Source organism: Pecten maximus, chromosome 5 (assembly GCF_902652985.1).
Source record: "Pecten maximus chromosome 5, xPecMax1.1, whole genome shotgun sequence".
Taxonomy (NCBI): domain Eukaryota; kingdom Metazoa; phylum Mollusca; class Bivalvia; order Pectinida; family Pectinidae; genus Pecten; species Pecten maximus.
The window spans coordinates 39391720-39405714 of record NC_047019.1 but is presented as its reverse complement, the minus strand read 5'-3'; the positions used below and the strand labels follow the sequence as shown (position 1 = coordinate 39405714).

Sequence of the window (13995 nt, the reverse complement as noted above, 5' to 3'; positions counted from 1 at the left end):
TAAGTAGAAAGGACCACAGAATAGGTATGTAGAAAGGCCTAACGTCAGCAAATCTATTACTGATGTCAATATGATATAAAGTATTATTGTTTCTGTTTGCCTTCTCAGTTATTGCTGTTATTATTATTATTATTTATTCCCTTCACGTTTTGATATGTATTAATCCTACCATGACAGTATTTCAGGGTAGGTAAAACACTGTATACAGTAACCCCTTATTAATTTGTGACCACGTGATGGACTAAGCCAAAGGTAAATACAGTACCATTTAAAACCTTATTAATATCGTACCACGTGATGGCCTCAATTAACAGGTAAAACATTGTAACCAGTTACCCTTAGTTGATATGGTACCACGTGATGGCCTTAATTTACAGGTAAAATTATTTTATTGATTAATGACGTAAGTTAATACTTGATAGAGTGAGCATTTCAGGTAGGTATATTCCTATCCTTTATACGTCAATGTAAAATAATGTTATACCTCCATGTAAAATAACGATATACGTCCATGTAAAGTAATGATATACGTCCATGTAAAATAACGATATACGTCCATGTAAAATAACGATATACGTCCATGTAAAATAACGATATACGTCACGTAAAATAACGATATCGGTCATGTAAAATAACGATATACGTCATGTAAAATAATGATATACGTCCATGTAAAATAACGATATACGTCATGTAAAATAACGATATACGTCATGTAAAATAACGATATACGTCATGTAAAATAACGTTATACGTCATGTAAAATAACGATATACGTCATGTAAAATAACGTTATACGTCATGTAAAATAACGATATACGTCATGTAAAATAACGATATACGTCCATGTAAAATAACGATATACGTCATGTAAAATAACGATATACGTCATGTAAAATAACGATATACGTCCATGTAAAATAACGATATACGTCATGTAAAATAACGATATACGTCATGTAAAATAACGATATACGTCCAAGTAAAATAACGATATACGTCCATGTAAAATAACGATATACGTCCATGTAAAATAATGATATACGTCCATGTAAAATAACGATATACGTCATGTAAAATAACGATATACGTCCATGTAATATAACGATATACGTCCATGTAAAATAACGATAAACGTCCATGTAAAATAACGATATACGTCCTTGTAATATAACGATATACATTCATGTAAAGTAACGATATACGTCCATGTAAAATAATGAAAAACGTTCATGTCAAATAATGATATACATGTACGTCCGTGTAAAACAACAAACGAATGAGCTTATAATCAAAGCTAAATAATAAGTAACATTTTTCTAAATACTTGTCACTTTTAACAGGAAACAGTGATCAATATATTTAATAACAATCAATTATATATATATAGCAACCACCAATATGTGATATTTATCGACCTTAATTGGTATTTTGTCATGTTGAGTTGTCGCGTCTTTCCCGAAACCAATTATTGTACAAAACAACCCCATCATCTAGCGTGTTTACGTAATACTACCTAACTACTACATCGGTCATACCTGTGATAACGGTTTCCTCTAAAACCCAGTTTTTTAGCTTCCAACATTTTCTTCACTTTTTCAATCTCTGCTAACAGGTAATATTCAGCATGTATGCTCCAACAGAACATCACAGGAAATAAACTCACAACATTATAGCTACATCAATATTAAAGTGTTCATTTAAACAAAGCTAAATAAACATATTATATTGTCATACAGCAGGAGGTCAGTGAATGACCTATCGGGCATTAGGACAGTCATCGGTCGAGATTTTACTTCAATTCTGGGACGATATATCGCCATATTTTCCAGTAAATCCACATTATGGAAAATCTCAAGTGGATAACATCATCGCTAAGTAGAATTTAAACGGAATAGAGCTCGGTAAATGTCTGATATTGGTAACCTTTCGTACATTAGAATCACTTCAGGCTGGTTGTGGGGCATACCACTTTTTGAGGACCTACTAAACTACAGTTGTAAATCGTTAGCCAGTAGACATGTCTATTACAGGTTGTGTCACGAGTGTTTACGCTTCTCAAACACAAATGTGTATTACGACTTTGTGCTGTGGACCATTTTCAGTTCTTTCGAAATTATCATATTGATGTTTGCTGTTTATAAGGAAATACATAAGGGGATATTTATTTAGTGTTAGGGGCAACTGTGTTTGCATTTGATGTCTCCTTCGTAAACCTGACAATAAGTGTACGATATATATACAGAATGTACCTTGTTTTTCTAGTGCTGTCTTTTTTCATTTCCTCATTAACCTCATTACGCTTCTCAAACACAAATGTGTATTACGACTTTGTGCTGTGGACCATTTTCAGTTCTTTCGAAATTATCATATTGATGTTTGCTGTTTATAAGGAAATACATAAGGGGATATTTATTTAGTGTTAGGGGCAACTGTGTTTGCATTTGATGTCTCCTTCGTAAACCTGACAATAAGTGTACGATATATATACAGAATGTACCTTGTTTTTCTAGTGCTGTCTTTTTTCATTTCCTCATTAACCAGAAAATAATAAATTGTACAAGTTGGGAAACCACAACCATAAAACAACAACATATATTTACGTATATATACGTATTTACATTAAGTTTTAACAGCAAAAGTAAAAACTCAATTGGACAACGTGTTGACTTCATATAACAAACAATGATTAACTGATCACTCTTTTGAAATATCAATTGAATAATTATCCCAGATATTTATAAATATATAAAAATAGGTGGGCAATCAAAACGAAAAAGTAAGCATTGAAGTCCTGAATTTTAAGTGTTGTTCGAAATTAACTGCAAGATTGTCTTTCCTTCCACAATCGATAATATCAAACTCATACTTATCCATTTAGTTTTCCTCACTATATTATAACGCTTGGATTTGCATTAACAGTTAAATTATGTTTTGGGGACTAAATGATGTTGATTTGAAGCCCGATCACGGGACAGTTTGTTTAAGTATTTGGCAATTTTATATTACGCTTCTTATACACACGGAATGGTACCCGACATCAAATCCTACAAGAATACCTTTTACAGCAAATGTTAAGGCAACATCGAAGAGAGGATTACGGTTAAGCAGAATTACTAGTTATAGGTGTTTACCTTCCCAGACATCAAACAACGGTCTTCGGATACATTAACGTGTTATTAACGGTAAAAAGAAGTGGTCATATGATATATTTTGAAACTGGTTGAAGGGTGTTATTTTAAGTGCTGTGTCTACTGAGAAGCGATTTTAAAGGTGTGTTTAACACGTAAATTTGATCCTTAGAGATGTGTCAAGATGGGTGTAAATATTGTACAACTTAAGCATAGGACAGCATTTTACGGCTAAATACCTATGTAAAACGTCGATGTGAAGTGCCTTACTCTTCACTGTGCAAGGAATGTATTCTGTACACAGGTATAATGTCCATACCTACATAGACTCTGGTATTTGCTGTTGTATGTAAAACATAAACTGTGTTCACCCTTCAATTTTCCGTAATTCATAATTCATCTCAAAATTCAAACGAAAGTCAATATTTGGTGATATTTCAATTATCCATCATTTCTTCTATTTTCTATCTTAATTTTATAAAAGAAAAAAACGTGTTTAGCTTATCGTTATTGCGTTGTTCACGGGTTAAGACCTCAGGTTAGCGTTACAGTATCACAGAAATAACATATCAAGATTCAAAACTAGCTGTCATGTTAAGGCACTGTATCTTAAAATTTGAGATATATCGTGGTTATAATGTTCCAAAGTTTCATTGTCAAATCCTATGTGAATTTACGTCTCGGATGAATAAGTACATCTGGTTAGAATGTGTTCGTACTCACAAAAGATTTGTTTCCGTGTCGAACCGAAAAAGTGATGTGCCTATGTATACGTTTTAATCAGATAAAGCTAACAATGACATCATAGTATATCGAAATTTAGTACATCTATTTATTTCCTTAACAAGGCAAATAAGGTAACGTTACGAGAGACACTAAGAGAAAGTGATGTGTGTGATATATAATGAGAGACACCAAGATCAAGTGATGTTTGTGATATGTGATGGGATACACCAAGAGAACGTGTTGTTTGTGATAATGTGATGAGAGACACCAAGAGAACGTGTTGTTTGTGATATGTGATGAGAGACACCTAGAGAAAATGATGTTTGTGATATGTGATGAGAGACACCTAGAGAAAATGATGTTTGTGATATGTGATGAGAGACACCAAGAGAAAATGATGTTTGTGATATGTGATGGGATACACCAAGATCAAGTGATGTTTGTGATATGTGATGAGAGACACCAAGACAACGTGATGTTTGTGATATGTGATGAGAGACTTTTGGTTTGTTTTTGTTTAACGTTCTATTAACAGCCAGGGTCATTTAAGGACGTGTCAGGTTTTGGAGGTGGAGGAAAGCCGGAGTACCCGGAGAAAAACCACCGGCCTACTGCCACACGTAAGTTTCGAAATCGCAACCCAGAGGTGGAGGGCTAGTGTTAAAGTGTCGGGACACATTAACCACTCAGCCACCGCGGCCCCACTGATGAGAGACACCTAGAGAAAGTGATGTGTGTGATATGTGATGAGAGACACCTAGAGAAAGTGATGTGTGTGATATGTGATGAGAGACACCAAGAGAAAATGATGTTTGTGGTATGTGATGAGAGACACCAAGAGAACGTGTTGTTTGTGATATGTGATGAGAGACACCAAGATAAAGTGATGTTTGTGGTATGTGATGAGAGACACCAAGATAAAGTGATGTTTGCGATATGTGATGAGAGACACCAAGATAAAGTGATGTTTGCGATATGTGATGAGAGACACCAAGAGAAAGTGATGTTTGCGATATGTGATGAGAGACACCAAGAGAAAATGATGTTTGTGATATTTGATGAGAGACACCAAGAGAAAGTGTTGTTTGTGATATTTGATGAGAGACACCAAGAGAAAGTGTTGTTTGTGATATTTGATGAGAGACACCAAGAGAAAGTGATGTTTGTGATATTTGATGAGAGACACCAAGAGAAAGTGATATTTGTAATATGTGATGGGATACACCAAGAGAACGTGTTGTTTGTGATATTTGATGAGAGACACCAAGAGAAAGTGATGTTTGTGATATGTGATGAGAGACACCAAGATAAAGTGATATTTGTGAATGTGAAGGAAGACATATACCATTCTGATACCCGACAGTGTGGAGTGTTATCGGCACTTAACTTGTGTTTATGGTGGTGGAGATTTATTAGTTATCACCAATAAATACACATAAATATACATGTATACGTACCGAACTTTATATCAAAGGAAATACACTGATCAAACCCAATACTTAACGGTCAGCCGAATATGTAGACTGTCAGTTTCATCGTTATCAAATGAAATACAAATGTATACGTGTCGTTCAACGTGTTATGAAAAGACAAACATATCTGAATGTCATTGATTAGTAAAACAATAAATATGCATGTATATATATACCATTTGGTGAGGTTTGGTTTACTCATTATGATAATGCAAGGGTGTTTTTACATTGTTTTAAGCAGCGTCTGATAGATGATTTATTCGAGCTAGAAATGAATTTGTTGAAATATGCCGTCGTCAAAATGCTTTTGTATAAATTCCTTATTGATAGCTATACGTTACGAGATTACTTAACAAATGTGACCAAAACCAGGTAGAAGATGAGTTTCATTTTGTTTTAATATGTCCATTCTACAAAAATAATTGAAAGAAGTTCGTTAAAATGTATAACTGAAACCGCACATCTTCATATAAACTTGTTCAGCTGCTGTCTTTACATAACAGGAAAGATCTTTGTAATTTAGGGAAGTACTAGAAATTATATTTACAACACAATCTAGATCTCAGCTTGTGTGTTCACTCATATCAGTTTCTATGTTTACCAGTACTATGTCCGTCTATCTCCTCACTATACTCTATAGTCCACTCATTAATACGATTTTGCCGCTCAGAATGTTGTCATGCATCTATAAACTTACCGTAGAAGTTATTTTCAATAAGATATATTCTTACAGATTATTTGTAGATGTAAAGTAATTAAACTAATGCTTTCCATTGTCCGTTGATTAATATTTCATATTAAGGATTGTTGATTGTATGATGTAGTCTTTAGTCGTAAGGCTAAAGTTGTATGACATTGAACCCCGTCAATATTGACAGAGGGGTTACACAATAGACCACAGCACCAACACCCAACCCGATCACGGGATACGACGGAACTCAAAACTGTTACACGCATAAAAACAAAGAATATGTAAACGTAAACTTTATTTGTTTTACAACAATAGCGAAACAAAATTATCAGCTTATATTAATCACGCTTGTTGGCTCCGATGGCAGCGCGGGAGGGTTCTTACTGTGGGAGGAAACGGGGTACCCTTAGAAAACCCACGCGGTCGGGCAGGTTACCAAATAACTTTTCACGGTAATAAGTAAAAGGCATTAATTACGTTACCAATGTACCATCCGCCACCCCATAGAATATAACCAACCGAGACTACTAAACAAAACATAACATATGAGAAATAAGGATTCCTTGTACACCACAGAGCATATAACAGCAGTTTATAGCAGGTTTTGGTTCGATAGAAGGACACTTTGTCACAGTATATCATATGTAACGTCATAGAATCCTGTCCCACGAGTAGGCGTTAACGACGTGAGATAGCACACATTAGTCGGCTGTCGTTGTTTTATACTATAATAACCAATATAGCGAACGTTTAAACATTTATACCCTTTTTAATTAGGCTTTGATACTGGTTTATTACTCGTGAGGTTATCGAATGTTGACACTTACCATACATATGACCATGTTTTACAAGCGCATCCGGATAGGCAATTGGCAGCATTGGCGACAATGAAGTGCTTCTATTTTAGCATCATTCATGCCGCCAGTCCACCGAATTAAATCATTAAATACGATTTATGAATGCCAGCGGTAAAATGGAATCGGATTGCAATGTGAGAGCAATGATTCGACCTTACGGTCAACCACACCTAGCTGGACACTGTCTATTGTTTGCTAGCTCGTGAGAATAATCTTTATCTTTTGTATTGACAATACACCCTTGTATAGAGAATTTGATAACATATTATATATAAGCAATAATAACTAAATCTATGAACATTTAATTATATCAACTACGGATGGCCTGAATGTTCTATCTTAGACTATAATCCTATATCAGACTGATGACAATGGATATGTCTAATTGATTATAAAAACCCTGATGACAATGGGTATGTATAATTGATTATTAAAACCCTGATGACAATGGATATGTATAATTGATTATAAAAACCCTGATGACAATGGGTACGTCTAATTGATTATAAAAACCCTGATGACAATGGGTATGTCTAATTGATTATTAAAACCCTGATGACAATGGGTATGTCTGTTTGATTATAAAAACCATGATGACAATGGGTATGTATAATTGATTATAAAAACCATGATGACAATGGGTATGTCTAATTGATTATTAAAACCCTGATGACAATGGGTATGTCTAATTGATTATAAAAACCATGATGACAATGGGTATGTCTAATTGATTATAAAAAACACTGATGACAATGGGTATGTCTAATTAATTATAATAACCATGATGACAATGGGTATGCCTAATTAATTATAAAAACCCTGATGACAATGGGTATGTCTAATTGATTATAAAAAAAACTGATGACAATGGGTATGTCTAATTAATTATAATAACCATGATGACAATGGGTATGTCTAATTGATTATAAAAACCATGATGACAATGGGTATGTCTAATTGATTATAAAAACCATGATGACAATGGGTATGTCTAATTGATTATAAAAAACACTGATGACAATGGGTATGTCTAATTAATTATAATAACCATGATGACAATGGGTATGCCTAATTGATTATAAAAACCATGATGACAATGGGTATGTCTAATTGATTATAAAAAACACTGATGACAATGGGTATGTCTAATTAATTATAATAACCATGATGCAAATGGGTATGCCTAATTGATTATAAAAACCATGATGACAATGGGTATGTCTAATTGATTATAAAAACACTGATGACAATGGGTATGTCTAATTAATTATAATAACCATGATGACAATGGGTATGTCTAATTAATTATAAAAAACACTGATGACAATTGGTATGTCTAATTAACTATAAAAACCATGATGACAATGGGTATGTCTAATTAATTATAAAAACCATGATGACAATGGGTATGTCTAATTGATTATAAAAAACACTGATGACAATTGGTATATCTAATTGATTGTAAAAAAACATGTTGACAATGGATATGTCTATTTGATTATAAAAACCATGATGACAATGGGTATGTCTAATTGATTAAAAAAACCCTGACGACAATGGATATGTATAATTGATTATAAAAACCCTGACGACAATGGGTACGTCTAATTGATTATAAAAACAATGATGACAATGGGTATGTATAATTGATTATAAAAACCCTGACGACAATGGGTATGTATAATTGATTATAAAAACACTGACGAAAATGGCTATGTCTAATTGATTATAAAAACACTGACGAAAATGGGTATGTCTAATTGATTGTAAAAACCCTGATGACAATGGGTATGTCTGTTTGATTATAAAACCCTAACTGATCACAGAACTACAATGATAGTATGTGACCTATTCTGCCTTATTTACAAAATATATACGAAAACGACACAGGATTTGGTTTTAAGTTTATTTAAGAATTATCAATCAATATCAACGTATGGCATGTTATTTTCATACGTGACAAAATTCGCATGGTTTTTTTTTCTTTTCATAAAACTCCCCTAAATATCCAATGTGCATACACTTCGAACATAAAACATAATTCCTGTTTGATTTATCACAGGGACATATCAAAAATATTTAACTGTGCATGACAATTTGAGTTTCTGATAGCTCAAAATGTCATACATACTGCAACAAATCGATGAATTATTATTCTATCCTGTGGACAGGCGCAGAATTTTTGCAATTTTTTCTGCAGACAAAACAGGGAAAAGACACTATTGCGGTCATTGCTCCTGTCAGATTAGACTAATTGTATCATAGCTACAGTCACGTCACCTTGACTAATGGCAAATCTATCGAACATTCCGTATCTACAGGCTAACTTTCTAAAAATACGTATTAGAATAATCGTTATAAAAGATTATTTGATGAGCTTATTGATGACGCATCTCAATCTGTTTCCATATATTGAAACAGATTGATCATGTAATTGGTATTATCACATACCTCGAGTGATAATGTAATTCTGATGACATCTACAAGTGTGTATGACAGGTCACCGTGGTGAGATACAATGTCCCGGACTCACGAGGCAAAGAGAGAGGAAAAAACAAAGAAAAGAATATATGGGGACAGACCTCTGAGATTATTAGCACGGTAATTTGAGAATCTCGGTGTCTCTACTATAGAACAATTAGACTAAACCTCATTGTAAAATGTACAAAAATACAATGTAAAGAGAACAAATCATTATCTTTGTCAGGCTTTCTACTGTGTTTAATGGACTATAAAGTATCCGACAGGTGCGCCTTCTCTAAACCAACCTTATTTAATATGTCCATATAATAAGTTAGTACAGAACAAGTAGAGTGACCACTGGAACTTCCTAAATCCCTTGTGTAATAACCTTAACATGTTATCAAATCCTCTTTTACTGTCTCTGACCGTCTAGCAAGCTTTCGAATATTGTACTAAAGAATACTAAAGAATACAAGACCTCTGACTGTGACGCTTATCGCTAGCCGGCTTATAAGGTCGTTATATCTCGTCTCTTCTCATATTACGAGGTTCTATCATGAAATTGTCACTATGTGTCAAAATAGATCAAAGCCATCCACAGCGCATCTACTGACAGAACGCCGTATTCTGTAACATTGATTTCCTTCAGATGAAGCTAACTTCATTACTTTGGGATTACAGAATCACGAAACTATAATCCACATCTAGTCCACATCTCTCAACAATGTTGACAATCAAAGACTATTTCCAGTTGATCGGAGTTAACTGTACGCGTTATACACCCGATTTCATATCGCTGTTTCCCTCGTTGCATGTAGCTTATAGCCTGATATCCAAGATGGCGTGGTAGTGTATCACAAAGTGATATACCCGGAATATAAACATGCAATACATGTCTATGCTTTAATAAGGCACACACGTGGTGGGTTACCTTGTCCATTTGGTATCAAACATCTAAACCAGTCGTCATTTAATGAAGGCGATAGTTCTAATGATGTGACGAAACAACACATAACCACTAATCGTAATTTAAACGTATCAGATCATCTTATCTGAGATGCTTATTTGCAGTGTTTTCCCCGAGAGGCCTGTTGGGTTGCTTAACTTTCTACCTTTACGCATACAAGGTTTCGGTGATTGCTCCAAGACGTCGTTAAGGATGTGAGAGAATCCATCTAAACGCCTGTACACGTTCAGTGAAAAAACCGGTCTTTACAGGACATACTTAGACATGATTTTACATTTCAAAGTATATAAAGACTTTGAAGAAATATTTGGCATTTCCTATAATATAACATGTTTATCTTTTATAAATTACCTACTACTATATGTGGACTGATTGCTATTCCTCGTTCAGTACATAGCATATTGTCTACCTGTATCCGAACTGAAGGCTATTCCAGGTTTAACACACATAATTGATAAAAGTATGGTTTGTGTTTTGATATGTATTTGTCACATGAGTATGGTGTTATTAAGGTAATAAGAGTTTATGTACATGTTACATAACGACGTTTTAATCGAAGATATATACCAAGATGACAGAACGAAAGAGATTTTTGAGCAGAACTTTAAATGTAGATTAAATTCGTTTTCATAAATTGAACTCTCCAGATACTAGCTAAAACCAATATTTCTGAGCTCATTCCTTCACCAGAAACCTTAACAGGATTACAGTATTGTGTTGTAACAAAAGAAGATATACAAACTTTCATTGTCATGGACACAGTAAACAAGAACAATAGCTATACCTCATCAAAACCTATCGATTGTCAGTTTAATATAGCTCATGTATAAATCAAGTATCGTCTAACTGGTCCATATCACCAATCAATTTTGGTGCATAGTTCATAAAAATTGAACCGCTCTGATGAACAATATTTCTACCCCAATAAAGATCGGTTAGGCCTCGTGGACACGGCAGGTTGATTTTACGTTTCTTTATAATGGAAAACGACACAAAAAAAAAAATCGTTTGACTGATCAAATATTTAAGTATATATTTCAAACTACATGTAGCTAATAACATTTTCTGGATTCAATTCTGGGGAAATACAAATCCTGTATTTGCATACTCCTACAGCCAAATGATATGATGTTTCTAATCAAAGCCTTACCGGCGTCAATATGTGTGGTTATTTGTTCATGTAGATGTTATGATTTAAATCGTTCTATTTTGTTTAGAAAGTTTGTCATATTTCATATAAAACTATCCAAATTAGACCAAATAACGGAAAGTGTTATTACTTACGGTAATAGAATATCATAAACAGTTCACCTTAAAACGAAAAAAAATCTCTTGATCTGCTCTGGTCGTATAACAGATCAATCTATCGTTAAAATCACTTCTATTGTGAGAAGAAAAGTTTTGTGTAGGCCTGATGAAAGCGACAGTGAATCGAACAAACAATGTTTCCGGTACTGGAAACCAGTGTTTATCCGAAACACTGGATTATTGTACCTGGTTGATCTACAGATAACACCTGTGTGTGTCAGCGGAGCAACAGTATCGTAAAAACAAACTGTTGCCAGTCATCAGGGCATCACATCAACATTTACATCTAATGACAGTGTGCTGTAAGACTTTCCTGAACAATGAAATCTATAATGGAACCAATACAAATAATATGCATTTATCACATAACAAATATTGCAATGAGCAAAACTGAATCACACTGGCTGACTCTATAAACCCTATGCATTATAGAACTTATATTTTAATATAAACAGAAAGCACTTTATAGAACATACATTTTAATATAAAAATAAAGCACTATATGGTGTACGAACGTTAGGCGAGCGACGGGAGATTCTGCTGGTCTATATACATGTAAACATTATTATAAAGAGAAAAAAAAATTCTTATCCAGTTACGAAAATACAAAGTTCTTGGCCAATTACAGTAATACAAAGTTCTTAGCCAGTTACAAAAATACAAAGTTCTTAGCCAGTTACGAAAATACAAAGTTCTTAGCCAGTTACGAAAATACAAAGTTCTTAGCCAATTACAGCAATACAAAGTTCTTAGCCAGTTACAAAAATAAAAAGTTCTTCCAGTTACGAAAATACAAAGTTCTTAGCCAGTTACGAAAATACAAAGTTCTTAGCCGCTTACAGTAATACAAAGTTCTTAGCCAGTTACAAAAATACAAAGTTCTTAGCCAGTTACGAAAATACAAAGTTTTTAGCCAGTTACGAAAATACAAAGTTCTTAGCCAATTACAGCAATAAAAAGTTCTTAGCCAGTTACAAAAATACAAAGTTCTTAGCCAATTACGAAAATACAAAGTTCAGGAATGGATTGTTCCATAAATTGTGTATCTCTGGCTGACTGAGAGGTGTAATAAATCTAAACATATTAAATATTGTAATAACTGTAGCAAAGGACTGTTAACTCTTGTCTGACTTACCCAGTCTTCATGTTACTTTTGACGGTGATATCAGCAGACAGCACTCTGACAGAAACGAAGGTGATCTGGGACTCGGGGCTTCCTCCCCCGTAGTCAGTCAACTTCCGCATCACCAGGGGGTCGAACTTATTGGTCGGGGCGCCCTCACCTGTAACACAGTATTTATTAATTACTATACGTCCAATTAGTAACCATAACACCATGCAACGATAAAAAGTATGTCCGAAAACCTACAGGTAGTTTTAACGACTGACCAAGTATCGAGTTTCCAATGTCCGCTGATCAGGTTCCCAGTCCCGTCATACCTCTCATACATAACTCAATACAACGGATTCACAATAAAAACACCATGTAGCGCTGCCCTATGGCTAATGAAGCATCTTCCTTAATCCTTGCTTTTTAAAAACTTACCTGTATAACACTACGCGTCATTAGCGACAGGTATAACACTTACCTATGTACCTTTAATCTAAACTACATGTTACATCCACCTCAGCACGACACGAGTTCACGCGATCCCTAAAAGGTTTTATACGTGATTTACACTCAAACATCACAGGTGAAAATACACAACAAACGGGCATTGCTACACACCATTATGCTATGAACATGGCTCGGATAATTGAAACTCCGATAGTGCAAACGAGCACATTGTGACCACAGCCTAATACAGTACGATAGGATAGCTGAAGTAGACACGTCCGGGGTCTGGATATGCGATAGTGGAGCAGTCGAGCGGTCCTATACTTTTGAGTATTTTTCCTATGAAATATCGGTGAACCATACCGGGAAGTCTGGAACAGCCTGTACAGCGATGGTAAAATACTGGAGATCTCTGATACCGTGGTCTTATGTCAAACAGATCTCTGATACACGGGTCTTATGTCAAACAGATCTCTGATACACTGGTCTTATGTCAAACAGATCTCTGATACACTGGTCTTATGTCAAACAGATCTCTGATACCGTGGTCTTATGTCAAACAGATCTCTGATACACTGGTCTTATGTCAAACAGATCTCTGATACACTGGTCTTATGTCAAACAGATCTCTGATACACTGGTCTTATGTCAAACAGATCTCTGATACACTGGTCTTATGTCAAACAGATCTCTGATACACGGGTCTTATGTCAAACAGATCTCTGATACACGGGTCTTATGTCAAACAGATCTCTGATACACTGGTCTTATGTCAAACAGATCTCTGATACACTGGTCTTATGTCAAACATATCTCTGATAC

General features: G+C 34.5%; 1 protein-coding gene across 1 annotated transcript in view; it reads right to left on the bottom strand.

The window, feature by feature from the left end:
* Positions 1–12893, bottom strand: part of LOC117327999 — a 34759-nt gene extending 21866 nt beyond the window's left edge. Inside the window, exon 1 of the mRNA XM_033885292.1 lies at positions 12751–12893. Coding sequence (XP_033741183.1) covers positions 12751–12860 — 110 coding nt within the window. The 5' untranslated portion in view covers positions 12861–12893. The remainder of the gene's footprint in view (positions 1–12750) is intronic.
* Between the last annotated feature and the right edge of the window lie 1102 nt (positions 12894–13995).